General features: G+C 38.9%; 1 protein-coding gene across 1 annotated transcript in view; it reads right to left on the reverse strand.

Annotated features, from left to right (window-relative positions):
- Dsg2 (desmoglein 2) overlaps positions 1-19,386 on the reverse strand; it is a 48,954-nt gene that overhangs the window by 19,533 nt on the left and 10,035 nt on the right. The window contains exons 3-10 of the mRNA XM_004853123.3: positions 12,761-12,796; positions 11,346-11,480; positions 9,453-9,614; positions 9,185-9,329; positions 8,076-8,242; positions 5,887-6,024; positions 5,610-5,795; positions 1,182-1,447 (exon numbers count right to left, since the gene is read on the reverse strand). Of these exons, the coding sequence (XP_004853180.2) occupies positions 1,182-1,447; positions 5,610-5,795; positions 5,887-6,024; positions 8,076-8,242; positions 9,185-9,329; positions 9,453-9,614; positions 11,346-11,480; positions 12,761-12,796 (1,235 nt within the window). The remainder of the gene's footprint in view (positions 1-1,181; positions 1,448-5,609; positions 5,796-5,886; positions 6,025-8,075; positions 8,243-9,184; positions 9,330-9,452; positions 9,615-11,345; positions 11,481-12,760; positions 12,797-19,386) is intronic.

The following is a 19,386-nucleotide window of genomic DNA, read 5'->3' on the forward strand; positions in this document are numbered from 1 at the left end:
ATTATATCCTACCATAGCCTAACAAAAGCCATGAGATGGCTTTAATGAGAAAAAAACCAAAATAAAACAAAGCAAAAAAAAAAACAAGCCCACGTAGCTCAAGAGAAGGGACAATGGGTTAAAGATGGCTACCAAGATACTGTGGATGCCATGGGAGCTGTTTGTTAATTATTACTGTGGAAAAGGATATTTGAGTCTATGGCTAGTAAGTTCCACTTAAAGGAGGTTCACTAAAAAGAAAGAGATTGTTGAAGAATTTTCTCCTTATTTTTGCCATAGTTGTCCATGCTTCTAAAAGCAGTGGTTTATGAGCACTGGCATACAGGGACACGACCTAAAGACAGATAGACAACCATGCAGCTCTAGCATGGAGCAGAAAATCACACAAGCGGTGTATCTGGGTAGCAGGCGGGGTTTCCTCAAATTCAATCCAAATAACTAACTACGTAAGTAACTACTTTGTAGAGACAGTAATCTTTCCTTGGGACAGCTCTCAAAGATAAGAAATAAGTTTACTTTGAAAATTTAAAAATATGCAAATCTGAGAGGTCTCTATAGAATCCACACAGAAAACAACCCAATCCCTTCCAGCACAGTGGTAGCCTTTCTTAGGTTCTCGATAAGTGTATTCTAAGTAAAGGTCACCATGTTTAAGAAAAATATAAAAAATTCATCCTTCCCAAACCAAAAAGCATGGTTTAAAGTGAAGATAAATTCCCAAGTTTTACTGTGAATAGAATTCATTTTCCCATTGTAAAATACATGAAGCAACTATTTATTGCTTTTAACCATACTTACGTAAAGTATAATTTGTGGCAAATTTAATCTGCTTCTTTCCTTTTTCTAATACTCTTGAGAAATAAGATAGATTTTAGAAACTCAGCTTTCTTTTCCACACAACTTTTTCTTTATTGCTTTTCAACTTATTCTAGTCACAACTGTTCCTATGGTAAGGAACCCAGCCTCACCCTCAAACACAGGCTATTGAAGGAAGAAGGCTCTGGAAAATTTCTCCTCATCTCTCATTTTCAGGCACAGCTTTGGGAAATTTAATCTATAGATATTTGGTGAACTACAATGTTGTGGTGTGAAAGAATAAAGTGCTTAAATTTCATCATTAATTCTGAAAACAGGCATTTTAAGTAATTTAAAAAGAGGAAACATTTATAACATTTTCTTACTTTACATGAGGTGACTGTCCAGTGTCTTCATCAAAAACTTCAAATTTTCCAATTGATTGGCTTTGGCTTGACTTATCCATTCCTTCACTAGTACGAACTGAAATTGTGCTGCTTTTGAAATGAATACCTTCTTTCACATTATTCACCTTTACTTTGATAGGAATGGCTGTAGGTTTATACTTATTCCTAATTGATTTGTGAAAAGCTGCTTTATTAGTGACAATAATACTGAAGTCAAGATTCTTCATTGTTTCATAATCCACTTCCTAGAAAGGCAAAATCAAAGAGCAGTCTTTTTAACAGAGAAAATAACTAGAACATAGAGTGCACACACACATATACACATAAAAACGTTTTTAATGTTAAATACAATATCTTGACACACAGGTATTCCAACTCTCATTGATACCAAGCAATTAAAAAAATGCTCTATCAATAATTTGGATAGTCATAAATATTAAGGATGCTTAAAGAGCATTCCCAGTTTATTTTTCTAAAGGTCAAAATTATTTTCAAAAATATACATTTTTATCATAACACTCTAACATGGAATGGGAACATTAATGGACATTCAATAAAAATTAGTATTCCTTAAAATGTGTTCCATGGATTTGCACTGCCACCTCTGTCCCCTAAAATATTTACCCTGCACATTAACATATTAAAAAAACAAAACTTTTTGTAGTACAGAAAAAACCCAGGGACTTTCAACTGTATTTAAACAAAACAATCTAGTCTTTCTTTTTGTAGCAGGTATTTATTAAAATAATTATTAAATAATTGCTGTTAATTCAATAAGAGATTAGGTTCTTTTCAAATAGTTCTTTGTGAATTGTGGTATTTATCACATCTATTTGATATAAGCCAGTTATCATTGTATACATATTTTAGTTTCCATTTCCTTTATAAGCATTTCTATGTATTTTATATTTATATTTAATTTATTTTATATTTATATTTAGTATTTTATATTTACATGTAATTAACTTACTTAGGCATTCTGTTACTAGGCATTTGAGCTATTTGAAATTTTTAAATAAAATATGGGTCTGAAGATTTTTATACAACTTATTTTTCCTCTGTCAACCTATATCCTATTAGTGAAACAATTACCTAGTCAAAGTTCAGTACCTGGTCCTATTCTTTTATTGCTTTTTATTTCCAGTGTCCCTGACCATTTAGATAGATGGATCACTTTGGTTTGTTTCTTCAACGTAAGATTAAATACATTTCATGTGTTAAATGAATTATAGCAAAGCTGCTCACTTGTCTCATGGATGACTGATTATGGATTTTGTTTTGCTTTCTGTAGGGTTCTGCATCAACACCTATTTTTTCTGCCCCCTTTCAAATATGGATCATGGTGGTGTTGAGACCAGAAAACAACAGAATAGTTACAGAAATTAGACCTTTGTAGTTGTAAGATCTTCATGAAAGTTCTTTTAAATTGTCCTTGCAGCGGACACATCTATTTTGATGCTGCTATGGTAACTGGGTGAGGAATAAAATCTTATAGGGAGCTACATCAGCATTCAAAGGCAAAGGCAGTGTGAACAGTGAGCTAGGTTCTGGGGCCATAAACATTGTTTCACAGTGCTTGTCATCAACAGCCACAGTGCTCCAGAGAGAAGGAAAATATTTCAGCATCAGGAACACTCTATGAGGAAATACTTCCTTTTGTCTGGTAACTCTATCGATATTTTACCATTTCCATTTTTGCTATTTTTCAACATCTTTACAGATTTTAAATTTGTTAATTTGTTATCAGAGCAATGGATTGTTCTCTTGCGATCATTTACTGTCCCTATTACTGTACTTTATAATCTCTACTCATCTCTTTTATCTTGAGAGCTTCACTGAAATACAATTTACGTACAACAAAAATCACCCATTTTATGTTTACATGATGACTTTTAATACTCTCAATTCTGACTACAGTCCAGTTTAAGATGTGTCCATCATTCCAAAAAGTTCCTTCACCCAAACCTCCCTCGCATTCCTAGCTGCAGGCAACCTCTGATGTTTTCTGACTCCATTGTTTTGTCTTTTCTAGAATTTTTTCATAAATGCAGTCCTATAATACACAGAATTTTATATCTGGCTTCTTCCATGTAGCATAAGGTTTTTGAAGTTAATCCATGTTATTGCACATTATCAACACTCCATTCCTTTTTACTCTGCAGTAGTATTCTAATATATGGATATAACCATCTTACTTATTGTACTCATCAGCTGATAGACATTTGTTACCAGATTTTCACTATTATGAATAATGCAGCTATGAACATTTGTTAGAAGTCTTTGTATAGACACATTTTAATTTTTCTTGGGTGAATATTTACTAATAAAATTGCTAGGTCATAGGGTAAGTACTCTACATTTAAATTTTTCAAAAAATCTGCCAAACTGGCCGTGTCATTTATTTCCACAACAATACAGAAAGGCTCCAGTTTCTTTATATTCTTGCCATATTTGGTGTTGTCAATCTTTCTGATCATCATGGACTGAATGTTTGTATCCCTATAAAATCCCTAAAATGATGGTATTGAGAGAAGAGGCTTTTGGGAGGCATCAGCCCTCAGGAATGGAATCAGTCCCCTTACAAAAGAGACCTCTGGACCTCACGGGCATCATCTACTATGTGAGAACAGCAAGAGGCCACGAATATGAGCCAGAAAATGACCCTCACTGAATCTTCGTAAGTCTTGGACTTCCTAGCCTCAAGAACTGTAAGAAATGAATTTTTGTTGTTTATAAGCTACACAGTTGCTGGAATTTTGTTACAGAAGCCCCAAACAGACTAAGACATTGATTTTAGCCATCTCAATATATATGTAGTAGTAGTTTTTAGGGTTTTATTTTGTACTTTCTCTAATTAATGGCATTGGGCACCTTTTTTATTGTGCACATTTGTTATTTGTGTATCTTCTTTATCAAACTGCTTCTCAATGATATCTGATCACTGCCCTTATAAATTGGAAGCAATTCTTTATATAACCCAGACAATAAATTTGTAGTTTTTAAAATCTGTTGCTTTCACTGTAATACTAATTCTTCTACTTTTCATCCATGCCACTCTTGGTAGAAATAACTCCATTTCTCTTTTTGTGTCTTATCATAGTTGACTGAAAATCCTTCCAGCACCTCTATCGTTCACCAGTGCATGGCTGTTTCTTCTGAATGTCACTGGCATTTGTATCTCAAACATCTGGCATGGTTTTACCTAAACTGACGGCTAAAAATTATGCTTATTTCTACAGAAGCAGATGAATTAATTTTGTCTCTGATGAGATTAACCATTTCTTCAATAATCATAAAATGTGCCTTCTCTGAGGTAATATTATTCAATTTCCCCCTGCTTTTTAAAGGGTAGTTTGAATGCATATAGTAGCCTATCAATAAATGATGTTCAAAATTATTACTATGAAACTTTAAGTTAATTATTTCCTATTCTGTTATATATTTTCCTTCTCACTGTTAGACTTTACCTTGAGTCTTGTATATTAAGTGTTTGTAAAAATTTGTTAACTTCTAGAATTAATTTTCAATTTTTTTTGGTCTCTGTATAATTTAAAGAAATAGTATTTTGAAAGCTATAGCTTTGCATTTAATTTTTAAAGTCTGGTAAGGCAATTACCATGTAATTTTTATTTAAAAAGTTCTGTGGGAGTTACAAGATCTAAATGTATAAGAACCATATGCTTAATAATATGACTTAATTCAATTTTTTCTTCATTGATGCAATATCATATAAGATTAGATTACTTTGTTCTAAAATGCAGCCCTCATATATAGTATATTAGAATCACAAGTGGATTTCTGCCTACAAGGCAAGATTCTGAGTCAAACCTAGTTGAGACTCTTTGATGATAGGGCTCAGGAATCTATATTTTTTGGCATAAAGCTTTAGCAGGTGATTCTTAGGCACATTTAAATGTCAATGTATCACAGCTTTAATTTTTAGGTGTGACTTGTGGGGTTTAGCTTTAGTATTAAGCAGATAAATAAGCACCAATAAGTAAAGGATATTCAACAGAGGTACAAGGTCTTGACACGGAAATGCTATGGCCAGGTATGGAAGCAAGCATGACCGGAAATGTACTAAGCAATGACGCTGGTATCATGCTGACTAGCTAGCATCAGAGTTCTAAGATCTAAATTTAACCTGCAGTGTGACTACTTTCTAACCAAATGGCCCATATCTCAAATAATTATAGTCCTGGTTGTGGGTGTAAAACATTTGTGTGTGGGCTCAAAATTGTTAGCTTCTCTCCAGCAGCAACCCATCCCACCTGTCTTTTTTTTTTTTTTTTTTTTCCCGGTACCAGGGATCGAACTCAGATCCTTGCGCTTTCGAGGCAGGCAGCAGAACCACTAAGCTAAATCCCCAGTCCCCTATCCCACCTGTCTTGACCAGTCATGACTTACCTTAACAAGGGTCACAATCCCTTCATTAGTTTGAGCATCAGTTTCTATGTGGAAATAACCCCCTTCATTTCCTGACGCAAATGTAAAATTTGCTAACCAGTTATCAGAGCCTAATTCATCTGCATCTGTCACTTTTATGCGCATAACTTCTACATTGACTTGATTTTCTTCAATCATCCCTTCATACTGCAAAATATGAACACAAGGATTTTTATTTTAATGTAAAACAAATTTTAAATATGAATAAATACATATAGTTATTATAAAAGCAAGTTACCATTTCACGTTCCACTACAGGTATATTGTCATTGACATCCAAAATGCGAATCTGAACTTGAGCTTGGTGTACTGGTTTGTCTGTTATTTGTCCATTGTCATCTTTTGCTTCCACGGTCAAAGAATAGCTGCTGTGTTCCTGGAGAGTTACAAAACATATCCACTGGGGTTAAAATGAATCTCTCCCAAGTTTGTCTTTCTAATTTTAGTTTGCTTTATTGTTAGAAAATGGACCATAAGGCCAGGCATGGTGGAGCACGCCTGTAATCTCAGCAATCAGGAGGCCAAGGCAGGAGGATCACCTTGAGTTCGAGGACAGCCTGGGCTACACAGTGAGGCCCTGTCACAAACAAAGAAACAAAGAAACAAAGAAACAAACAAACAGGACCATAATGTATTTTACCTGTAAATAACTTTTGTGACTTGCTGTTTTAGGTATAAAGATGCTATTTATTTTCAGTTCGAGCTTTGTACAAGGGCAGAAAAACCTCTGGGAGTTATTGTCAAATTCTTAAATTTGTCAATGGCACTATTCTCAGGAGATGATTCTCTTTAACTGTCTGCACAGAAGAGCGCTGTTCAAAATGTAGTGTTTTACGCTGGATGAAATGGCAGGAATGTAGGAATTGTTTTGTTTTCTGCCCCACACTGTGTTCTCAGCTAAACGCTAAACCAGAAAACCCAGTCCTAAGAAATCCGGGCCAGTGAAGGTAATTTGTCCAGACTTCCCCAGAGATGGGACCCTTAGGGAATGTGTTCCACAGAATGACTGTCACTAGGATGTCCAGCACTAATGTCACTCCAAAGTGAGCCCTTCTTCTCCGCGTGTCCTTCACTATAGCTCTATTCAGGGTGCTTGACGTCTTAGGAGCCTAGTGGCCACTTGGTGGGGGGCATGGGTATTGAAGGGCCTCTCGGTGCACAGAGGAGGGAGGGGGTCCTGGGCTCTGCTGATGCCTGGCTTCAAATGTGGCGGCTCTGAAACTCACTGGCCATGCTGGACACACGTGTAATCCCTTTGACCCCTGGTTTCCTTATGTCTAAGATGGGGATAATAACTGGATCTGCTCGCAGGGTTTCTATGTGGATTAAATGCGTTAATCCATGTAAGGGGCTTAGGATGGCCCATGGCAAGTGGTAAATGCACAGTAAGTGACAACCGTTATTATTGGGCACATTTCCCACACGCTGCTAACTCACAGTAACATGTTCCCATTTCAACTTTATGTGAAAATGTGTAGAGTAGAATTGCAGGAGTAATAGATCATATGCTTAACTTTTGTGAAACTCCAACAGGAATGCTGGCCACAATCCTTCCCTGCTGAGCAAGTGAATTTTCCAAGTATGCTACAATGCACGTGAATGATGATTTGTATTCATAACACCGTATTCTAAAATCAATATTTTATTCTTGCACACTCATGTATGTAGCTTTTAAAAACTCCTCTATTGCCCATTTTATTTTAAGATTTTGAATTAGAAAAAATGAAATGTTTGGGAGAACGATCCAGGAAACCCAACCAAATTTTTTAATATGGGTTTTAAAATAATTTTTTCTTCTATGACGATTTCTACACCTGAATTAGAACCCTGTACCCTGTCCCCATGCCCAGCCCCCTCTCACCATCACCACCAAGACCACCCTGCCCCCCATCTGTGCATTAGCAGTGGAGAGACTCCTGACGTCTCCTCAGATGGTCTCAAACTCAGGAATGCTGCTTTAGGAGTCTTAGTAAACAGAACATAAATGGAGGACAAAAATGACACTGTCTTTATGTAATTTAAAATTTTCGAATAGCCACATTCTAAAAAGTAAAAGAAAATAAGTGATATTAACTTTAAACAAGTATATTTTATTTAATGCATGATATACAATATGATTGTTTTAACAGATAACAAAAAATTAAGATGATATTCTATGTCTTTATGCTAACTCTTTCAGATCTGGTGCATCTTTTAAATAGCTCAGTATGCACACAGCACATCTGAATTCAGATGCAGTCACATACAAACAACCACTACCACAGTGGACAGCACATCCTTTTTAAAGGAGGACAATTCCTAGAGTTATCCCAGGAATGAGGAATACAGAACAAAAGAAATTTAGAAAAGAGAAATAAAGAGAGAGAGGAAAAACTAGAAAGGATAGCAAGGAATATAAAAGATGAGTGACATTAAACATTAATTTACCTCTCGGTCCAAGGCAATGCTGGTTGTATAAATCTCTCCTGTATCTTTATTAAGGTAGAACACTGGAGGATATGCAGGCTCCTGAGATACAATTCTGTAGGAAATTTTAGAATTCATAGTATTGGGCTCATCTGCATCCGTTGCAATGATTTTCATCACAAGTGTATCTGGCATTAGAAAAAGAGGGGTCCGAGGTAAGTACACTTGCATATGTTATTATCTGATTTGTAATTTCAGCTGCTCCCCAAAGGGGTTCAGGTACTTATCAAAATTACGCACTATTTTACCATGATGAAAAATTTAACTGGATGAAGAAGGAAGTGTAAATGGAATACAGGAGGACAGAATACGAGATGGGGGAAAGGCTGAGATTAGGGTGAGGTCCTGCAAAACTGCTACAGGAGCCTCATAAAGTTGTTCTCGCTGCGAGAAATATGTATGAGCTGATACAAGGCCCCAGTGTCCATTAAAATTAAAGACAAATCAAGAGAAGTACAGCTACTCTTACTTTGATCAAAAAGAAATCTCTACTTCAAGTCCTCTATAGAGCAATGCATTGAATAATGTCGACAAAAAGTAGAAGTAATGTAAGTCAGAGGTCTTTACACCCAGTGAGCAACAGCCAGCCAGGAACCTGTTTTAGTACACAAAGTTCTCCTGGAACACAGCCACACCCACTTATTTACAGTGTCTGAGACTGCTTTTCTCCCGTAAGGGTAGTTGCTATGGAGACACATGTGTTCCATCAACCCACCATCTTTAATAGGATGGGTAAGAGATCTTTGAAGTCATTTGAATGTATTATAAGAAAAGCAGCTCTAAAAGAGATAAGTACAGTTCACTTTGGCCTCTCAGCATTGGTATTTGACAGACTTGAGCACCACTGTAGTGATCTTATACTGCAGGGAGTTTAAAAAGTGCATCAAATTAAAAAGTTATATTTAAAATTTAAAAAAAGAAAAGAAAAGAAAAGCAGCTCTGATCCTACAGCAATAGGTTCATTATTATTTGTCCTGCGAGTTAATACTCAACAAAGCAAATGGGATTTACACAATGGGGCAAAATGGCATTGGTTATTCATTCATAAAAAACTAGAGACTCTTTCTTACGTGCTGCACTCAATTCTTCAACAGACCCAACAAAGACTTCCTCCGTGAACACAGGCTCATTGTCATTGATATCAAGAACCTTAATGCGCAGTTCTAGTGGTTTTTCTAGATTGTTTCCTCTTGAATCCAAAGCATAGCCCATTAGCTGAAATCACAACATAAATAATAAATAAGATTTTAAGTTAAAATAATTGAATTGCTATAGTATAAAAAGTCATAACTACTACTGAAGAAAAGTGACAGATAAATGTAAAATTGTTCTTCTTACCAGAAAAAATGGTGTTTCTTCCCGATCAAGAATGCTGGTAACATTCAGTTCTCCAGTGTCTTTGTTAAAGACAAATATACCAAAAGGAGGCTCTGTAATCCCTACTCCAGTGTATTTGTATGTAATTTTTACTCCCCTTTCTTCCGCAATATCAGAATGTATCTAGCATTAAAAACAACAAATAGGTTAAAATCCCTTATCATTTACATGTAAATACTTTTAATGGATAGTGTTCTTGGGATGTCATCACGATGCTGGTAGAAGGGAGGTGGCACAATGTGTGTGCTGGTGCCAGGGCACCTGGGTTCTAATCCTGTCACCGCACACACTAGGGACGACGGGATACTGAGTTACCACTCAACCTTCCTGTGCCTCAGTTTCCCTACCTGTGGAAGAAGGACAATGATACCGCTTCCCTGACCGGGTTATGTGAAATCGAGAGAGAGCTGGTGTTCATCTTCAGGATGGGGTCTATTTTAAATGTAGCACCTGTGGCAGGAAATAGTCAAAGTCATCTTTATAAACTCATTTGATCATCTGGAAAGTATGAACAAGGTATCTTCCAGGGAAGGATTTAGTTAGGCTACTTCCCTGCTTGGGATGATTGAGCAAATGAATGATGTTTCTAACTTACTGGGTCTTCTGAAATCACCATCTTTATTCTCTATAAACAATTTATTCACATCTCTTATTCTTCACTGGTAAATTTCTTTCTGTGACCCCTTAATGGGTCCTGAAATCCTTCTTTCTACATCACTAAGGAATCAGGGAAGAGCAGATGGGGGCCCCAGTCCCCTACGCACCCAGCCCTGCTGCCAAGGCCTGATGATGCCGCGAGTATCTGTGGCAATAGTTTTGGGGCAGGGGAATGGCAAGTGCAAAGGGAAGGAGGCTGCAGGGCGCTGTGTCAGTCTGGGGACGCGGTGAAGTCGGGGACGGGAAGTGACAGGCGCCGAGGATGGAGAGGAGGTCAAGGGCCACGTGTTGCACGGGCTTTCACAGAGCGGGAGAAGGAAGTTCTCTCTCCTGCCACACTGCAGAGCTCTGCAAAGGTCTCAGTACGGGGGTGAGGAAGGGGAACAGGCTTTAGTTGTCTTTTAAAAATCTGCTGTCGGTAATTTCTGGGGAACAGACTGCCCTGGGCCAGGCTGGGAAAGACTGAATGCGGGAGACAAGAGGGAGCTGTTCTGGGGTTGTGGGCCAGACATGACAAGGACCAGGACGATGGCAGTGGCAGAGGAGAGGAATGGAAAGGGGCAGTCGGGAGTAGAAGCAAAGGCACTTGCTACCGTTTTGGTTTGAAAAACTGAATAGAATGATAATGCTATTTACAGAAACGGGTAGAACTTAAGGAGAGCAGCTTTACGGGCAAAAACCAATCAAGGTTCAGGTTTGCGCACGCCAACTCAGAGACACATAGTACTAGGACTATTGCGTAACTGACGAAGACACTGGACTTTTGAGAGTAAAGGGGAGCTATTCAGTTACTGAGCCAGGACGACCGGCATAAATTAACTGCCCCGGGCAAACATGGACATCTGGTCATGAGTTCTTTCCATTCTGAAAGCTTTTAAATGATAACATACTCTTTTGATTATTCTAACATTCTGTGTTAAACTAAGATCAAGCAAGTGCCAGATCCCTTCATTCTGAATGGAATCAAAACCTAAAGTTATATGTATTTTTGCCAGTGACGCTGCATCTTCCAGAATAAGAGTGAAGATCTTAAAGTTGGCACTTTCTTCTAAAAAGCTCTGCTAAGTTTCAATTGTACCTTAAATATTACAAAAAATCAGCGGTTTTATAATTTTCCTTTAAAGTGGACATAAACATCCTCTAACAGCACAGTTGTATCATGTGCATCTCATGCTCCTGTTCGAACTCGGAAGGTACCTTGGCAATGGGGTTCTTTCTGGACAGGTCCTCTCCCTCCCGAAGAGACACTGGGGCAGTGATCCAGGCCCGCTTCTGCCGCACGAGGTGAGTGTGTTTGGGGAGGAGCCTGCTATCACTTCGTGTGTTTAAGGTCTACAACAGCAAAATATCGCCAAAAAATTAGTATGTGGTATTCTGTAATTTCCTAACCTTTAAAGGTAGTGCCATTTGTAAGACATGTTTTGCACCTCTTAACAAGCTTCATTTTCAAAGAGGAAATGTATGTATAAGCAAACTTTATAAGCATCCATGAGACCGTAACCAAATCAGTAAAGCAGTAGGTCTATTTTTCATAGTAAGAAAAGATTTCCCAGAGTGAAGAGTTCAAAAGGCTGAAGGGTTATTTACTGACCTTATAAATTGGCAAATTAGAAATAACAAAGCATGTAAAAAAAATTTTTATCACTTGCTGAAGATGATGCTTTACTCTTCCGTAATGATTTATGGTTTAAAAGTAAATTACTAATTTGGGCATGCTGGCACATGCCTGTAATCTAAGCACTCTAAGAGGCTAAGGCAGAAAGACCACAAGTTTCAGCCGAGCCCGGGCAACTTATCAACTTAGCAAGACTCTATCTCAAAATGAAAAAGTAAAAAGTGCTGGGGATGCACCTCAATGCAAAGGCCCTGGGTTCAATCCCCAGTCCCCAAAAAACAAAAACAAAAACCCTATCTGCTTCAAGACTAAATTTTGGTAAACTATTGAAATAAATCTAACCAAAATGATGAACTGCCAGCTAATGAGTCTCCTGTTCTCAGGACTGAGTAAAGTATGAAATTTCCCATTTTCTGTCTTTCAAACTTTAGGTGGAAAACTATTCTGTAACTTTTGAGTTGGGCTTTATAGGTAAGTACATATTTTATCCAAAGAAAATTTCAATACAGATGATCTTTCCATAAGATAAGAAATGATTATTGTACTAGGTTTATCTTATTTTACTCATGTTGTTGCTGTACCTAAATACAGATTTTTAAATTTTAAAGTATATGTGGTGGTTATCATTAGGTCACTGTTTTTTCTTTGTTTACATTTAATATTTTTTCTCAACTTAAAAACATACATTATATAACAAAACATTACAAATGATAGCAGTAAAACTTATGATGTCAAAATGCAAAACTTCTATTTCTTCACTTATTTTTCACAAGGCAGCCACTGTTAACAGTTTCATGAACACGTTTTATGATATTTTATGACTGCACAGGTGCACAGGTGGGCACGCGCAGGCAAAGGTCTTCTTCCTGTCAAATGCTGCATTCTGGGATACCCGCTCTTCTGCAGCCGTGTGAATGGGAATGGTGTAGTCAATCTGTCCACCATGAGATTAAGCCTCTAGGTCCCAAAGATGGAAATAATCTCCTTGGTTCCGTACCTCTAAGTGAAGTCCATTTCCAAACGTAAAGCAGATCTGTAAAAAGAAAAAAAAAATCAAGAACAAAAACAGAAGTTTAACCACCACCATCTTTTGCCAAAACGAAACAAATTCTAATTTCCCTGCTGTCCTTCCCCAAGAACCAGGGCCAGTGGGAAGTATCTACATTCTTCTTGGTCTATGCTGCATCTTCCAGAAAATGACTAGTATCTTACAAAACAAAATAAATCGGTTATCTGTCTTGTGAAATGTCAGCCATCCTCATATCCTGTTCTTGCCCTCCTGTGCTTTTCATCTCATGTTCTCTGGGATTCACTCACTTCTCCTCGAGGCTGTTAGTATGAGATGAGAATCCCCACCGACTCCCACCATCCCCATGGGCCACACACACACACACACACACACACACCCCTGCCCATGTTCTGACTTCCCAGTACCTCAAGGTCCTCACTTCCACGTCTTTTCTTTGGTTCTTCAGAGGCACTGTCACAATTTGGGCTTCTTCGTAACATGGTACTACTCTAATTAATTAGTTGTGTTTATGCTCAATCTCTCCAACAAAGTCTCATCTTGCTTTCTGAATTTTGCTTCAATTTCTTTCCAGTCCGTGAATCTCCTGCTGGCTTACTCTAAGCCAGCGCTTTCTACTATGATTCAGTTGGTCAACTGCCCCATGTGAACAGGGCTGATGGAGAACATGTCTGTTACTGCAGACCAGTGGACTACTTATTGCCAGCCACTCTAATGATGTTGTCAGTGAGTCAGGGAGCCTTCACTTTCTTGACCCTCTGATACTCCTGCCTCACATAAAGCTGATTATTGTTCCACTGATTCTCAGCCGGTGGTGGTAACATGGCTAAAGAAGGCCACAGGGCCTGATGGACTCCTCACTCAGACTAGAGCAGCTCTCTCTAGATGATCCCGCCATCCCTGCACAGGGGTGGGGCTCCTGCCGGGCGATCACACGCTCCCATCTGCCCCGGAGACTGCAGCCTGACACCTGTTGACAGGCACCCCATATGTTAGCCTTCTTCCGATCTGCAAAAGTGCGTCCACACTACAAATGACAGTCACCTCGGCTTTGTTTCCTCTGGTCACATCCCTGCCATGGCTTTCCAAACTCAGAACTTTCTTGTCATCCTGACCACACCTCTGGATTTGCTCACGCTTAGGTGCCGTCCTCCCATTTTATCTGACACTGAATCTCCAGTCATCTTCTCCTTGCCCTTTCCCCCCGGGGGGCGGGGGGGGGGAGAAGAGTCCTGACTCCTCTCCAAGGGTAACTACCAATCAGTGTGCTTTGTCTGCAGCCCTTTTATTTGTTCTCCCACATTTCCCTTTTCTACAATCTTGGTCCTTTCACTAACTTTTCATCTTTCCTCTCCATTATCTGATCAAACATATTTTTCCCTTCCCACTGGCTAACCAAACATATTCCAGTCCTTCTTATTCTAAATAGACAGAACCTCCCTTTGTTTCTGCTAACATTTAATATACTGCTCCAGATCCCTCCCTTATATAATCCCAAGCTGAAATAATCGCCTGTATTTATGGCCTCCATTTCTCCACCATCTATTTCCGTATTAACTCATCAGATTCTTTATTTGGATTTTCTGTCTTGTTTTCCTTTTCCCATCTACACGACCAGTCATGGATCCACTGAGTCCAATTAAATTTCCAAGTCTTATTCACATCCTTTACATGCTTTTAAAAGCATTCTTCATGTGGGCTCTTCACTTTCTGTTTTTCCTCATCTGTACATGTTCTTGTCTCCTTGTTCTAAAAAGAAACTCCAGGTCCCAGTGGATGTCCAGTCTCTGGGATGAACCTTCAGGCAGACGAACCATCATGGCTAATTTTCTACCTTATGGCCAGATACATTATTTCTTCCTACTGCTTCCTGTAGTACCCACCTAGCAATGGCTAGCAATGTCTCTAACCAAAGTTGTGCTCACTAAATTCATGTCTTTCCAGGGTGGCATGATATGAAAAACTGAAGGCGATGCTGAGGTAGATCGCTTCTGTATGCTTTCTCTGTTGGAAGCAGTCAAAAGGAAGGCCCAGTCCCGGGTCCAGAATCCCTCTGTCAATCATCAGAGAACGTTCTTAAAACTTATTTCTTGTCTGGCCTCCAAACCACTAGGCTTGTCTCTTTGGTACAACCCATGTAGGAACATTTACTACTTTCTTTTGTCCCTGGAATCTTAGTGGCCCAAGTGAAAGGGTATAATAATCATGTGTTATCATAATTGAATTCCATTATTTTGACCAAATACCACGTTTTACTAAGAGACAGGCAAAAGGGAGCAGTTTATGGTACTCTAGCTAAAGTAAACTTATCATATGAACATCTTGACTGACTCCACTGGGATGTATTTCTAGATGTTATTTGCTCAAAAATGCAGAAAAAACATCACATGATTATAAACAGTGCTTCTTACACTCTAATGTGTATTCCACTCCCTGGAGATTCCAGTTCAGTAGGTCTGGAGTTCAGCCCTACACTCTGCATTTCTAACACACTCTCAGATGATACCAACATTATGGGTTCATGGATTACACCTCAAGTCCCAAGGCTGCAGAATGTGACGGGAAGCACCCATTGCTTGTTTAGCTTTGAGAACAAAGAGTGCCTGTATTCATTACTGTCCCAGTGGGGAGCGCAAGAAACTTAGTCGCTCTCTATTTGCTTAATATCCTGAAGCAAAGCACAAGACTCATTTCATTTTATTAATTTACTTTTAAAAACATTTTAAAGAATTTTAAATTGAAAAAATGTCTGAAAGCAGAGTGAATAGGATAATGAACACTTTACAGTTGACATCCAGTTTCAACAATTATCTAGCACGTATTTCCTTTTAATTAAGGAATAATTTAATTTTAAATACAGGAATAATTTTAAATTTACAAAAATGGTACAAAGATAGTATCAAGAGTTCCCTTATCCATTTCCCCCTCATGTTAATGTTTTAAATCACTGGAATTAAGAGGTTGATAACATTTAATCAATGTACTTAGAGAAGTATTTGCAAAGTTTCTCCCTGGTAAAGCCACTATTTTCTTTTTTCCCTACTCTAATCTTTGTAAGTAAGTCACAAAGGGTAGCCCAACCTGGGGGCAGAGGGGAGAGGAGAAGAAAATAATTGAGCTTCATCTCCTATGAGGGTCATGTACACATACTTGGAATTCTTTGGCAAGAAAAATTTGTCTTTTTCTGTATTTATTTGTTCAATCACTTCTAGCCATACAGGTTCATATGTATTTATTTTATTCTGTGGCTTACAGCCCAATATTATTTTATTTTTTTTGTTCTTCACACACTTTCAGTTTTGGCTGTGGAAAGACTGGACAGGTTGGATTCTATGTCCTTGGCACGTTCGCAGCTTTCTGTTTTTGAGTACTTCTTACTTTCTAGCATCATACGATGTGCCAGGTTCATCTTGTATTTCCCCCGTCCCAGCCTAAGAGCCATTTCTCCAAGGATCCTTGTTTCTGAGACTGAAGAATGAGATATAAAACCCAAGGCCTGGAGACAGCTGTATCACACATATTATAAGATTGTTTTATCGCCATTTGTTCAGATAAGATTTTTTCTTTCTTTTTTTTTTTTTTTTTTTTTTTGAGTTAGGGTCTTGCTATGTAGTTCAGGCTGGCCTTGAACTCACTATGTAGCCCATGCTGGCCTCGAACTTGGTGGGATCTTCCTGTTTTAGCCCCCCTGAATGCTGGGATTACAGGCATGTGCCACCATGGCCAGCCCAGGTAAGATCTTTACTTAACTTTGTTATTACTATTAGACTCTACTTTCTTTTTTATTTTATTTTATTTTTTTGGTACTGGGGATTGAACTCAGGTCCTTGCGCTTGCGAGGCAGGCGGTGGAACCACTGAGCTAAATCCCTGGCCCTACTACTTTATTTTTTTAGAAGTGGTATCACCGGAAAGTTGGAAATCATAACTGGATTTAAATCTTGATTCTGCCAGACAAATTGCTTTAGTCCAAGTTTCCTTATCTGTAGCATGAGAATTAGGGCAGTGATACATATTGTGGCAGACATCTTCAGTCGTCTAGCTCCAAGTCTTCTTATCTCTAGTGTTCACAGAAGCCCATTTTGTTCAGGTATGAGGTCAAGCCTGCCTAGATCCTGGGGCCAAATAGTCACTGGAATATGACCCAGCATGGTGTTCTCACTCTGACAGTGGCTGATTTAAGTAAAAATGTTTAAGTACATTTTGACTAATAAGGTAGCAGGAAAGATAATGTTCACTAATTAAGAAGAGAAGCAGTTACTACATAGATTAGAGGATCAGCAACTGGAGAGGGGTCCTGGTAGCAGCCTGCCACCAATGTGAGCTATCAGAACCAGCTGACCTTACACAATCAGCTACTTGGCCCATGCCTTCTGTCTAAGACTCGCCAGCCTATTGCAAGAGAGGACCTAGGAGTTCTTCAGTGGGCTCAAGGAACACACCGCTCTGGCTGCTTCAGGGAGCTTGATCCCTGGTCCTCCACAAGTGTCCTTAGAGTTTGGCATCAAGTGACAACTAATCATCATGGTTCCCATCTGCACAAGAAGGGGTTCTGCCCAAGAGAGGGTTCTCTGAGATTCCCCTCCAGTACTAAGGTTTAGGATTTGGAGACATTACAGGGGTGGAAACGCCCCTTCCAGGACCATCTCCAAAAACTTTCAGGGCATTGGGAAAAAATACAAATGGAGATCAACTTACTCTAAGTCTAAATATTTTGAAGCTATCAATAACCATTAAATAAAATATATCCTATATTTTCATCCTAACAGATATCCATCACAATAACATTTTTAAAAATGGGTAAAGCTATAGTTTATTGGTAACATATCAAAGATATATGAATTTTAATCATGAATTGACATAGTTAAGTACAGTATTATGTTGCCTGATTTTGAATAATAAAGATGTACAAATTTTAAAAAACAAAAAAAGAAGAGAACCAGGCACACACCTTTCCTTTTTAAGTGCCTCTGGAGAGCAAGCATGTGGCAAGTAAAACGGTTACTACCATCTTCTAACCACAAAGGGAAAGCTGACAATATGGCAGAGAAGCCAAAGTGAAATGATAACATGTTTGATGGTACAGAATAGGTCAAATCTACAACCACTGTATTTTTATGTGATGTTAAAAGATTTTTTGCTTAACCTATTTTTAATTGGGCACCACACCTGTGATTTTGGGGCATGGCTGGGATCGAACCCAGGGCCTTGCGCATGCCAGGCAAGAACTCTAGGACTGATTTAGCTATCCTCCCAGCCCTATTACTTCCATCTGAAAGCAGCCCAACCAATACACTCATTTTGCAGCATCTCTAAAGAAATAATACCTGAAATGTAACTCTTGCAGTGGCTGGCACTCAGTAAATAGAATTTACAATGGCCTGCCCTCAGTTCTAAGTCTTGTATGTTAACATTTTTTAAATTTAGTTATTCATATCCTCAAATCTCTGAGTTCCTACAATATGCTAAGTGACAGTAGGATGTTCTAACCCTATTGGATTCCTACATGCTGGGGAGACAGGCAGAAGCAGGTTGTGATAAGAGCTATAAAGGAAATTACAGCAGGGCCAGGATGGGAGAGTGATTTAAGAGACTCTCAGTAGGGTATACTTCTGCCTAGAGCACTCTGAAAGGAATTAGGAAGCAAGTCAGGCACAGCCCTGCAAAAGGAGGAGCTGGCCATGACTGGGGTGGTCAAGGTTAGTAGTGCTGGAATGGGGGAGGATGATGCTAGAGGAATAGGCTAGCTCCTGGTCATGGAGAAGACTCTGGATTTTACTCCAAGTGTAAGAGGAAGCCATTGAAAGTTTTAAAGCTTGGAATGGTACAAACCAATTTATATTTGAAAAAGCTCATTCTGGCCACCATATGGAGAATGGGCCAAAGCAGGCAAGAACAAATGATGCAGGCCAGTTAACAGCAGTGCAGGAGTCCAGGCAAGAGGTAGCACCAGCTTGGACCCTGGGGGTGGCAGTAAAAATGGAAGCTAGTGGGTAACTTTAATGTACATCTGGGAGGCAGAGGCCACAGAGCCTCTGGATGGGGTGAATGAGGGAAGAGTTGTTGAGATGACCTTCAGAATTTTGACCTGATTACTGGGTGAGTGAAGGCATTATTTCCTATGCTGAGAAAAGATTTGGAGGAATAAGTTTGGAGGATACATGGGTGGGAGGCCCTGAGGAAGGGGGTGGGATGGGAGGCAAGGGCTATTTTTGTGCTTTATGTGAATGGCCGGGTGGATGAGTTCGGAACTCAAAAGAGCAGTGATGGGTGGAGGGACGATCAGTGGGTTTTAGCAATGGGGCTGGGATGCAGAGAAGAGGTCTTGAACATCTTCAGTGGAATATCTGTTTCTTCTTAAAAAGCTGTCATTAAATTGATGTATGTCTAAGGAGCCAGTGTCAAACAGACACAGCTAATTTACACTGTCTACAGGACGCTGGCCACCTTGAGCTAAATCCCTGGCCCCTGGCCATCTATCTTGATCTCACTGCTGGCGACACTGTTTTCAGACTGGGAGGATTCAGTACACTTGTTATATGTGCACTCTTCTGTAACTCTAAAAAGTTAAAAAATGGAGCTACACCTTAATTTGAA

This window comes from Heterocephalus glaber, unplaced genomic scaffold, assembly GCF_053883595.1.
Source record: "Heterocephalus glaber isolate CG9 unplaced genomic scaffold, H.glaber_assembly_v1.0 deba00000331, whole genome shotgun sequence".
In the NCBI taxonomy this organism is placed as follows: Eukaryota; Metazoa; Chordata; class Mammalia; order Rodentia; family Bathyergidae; genus Heterocephalus; species Heterocephalus glaber.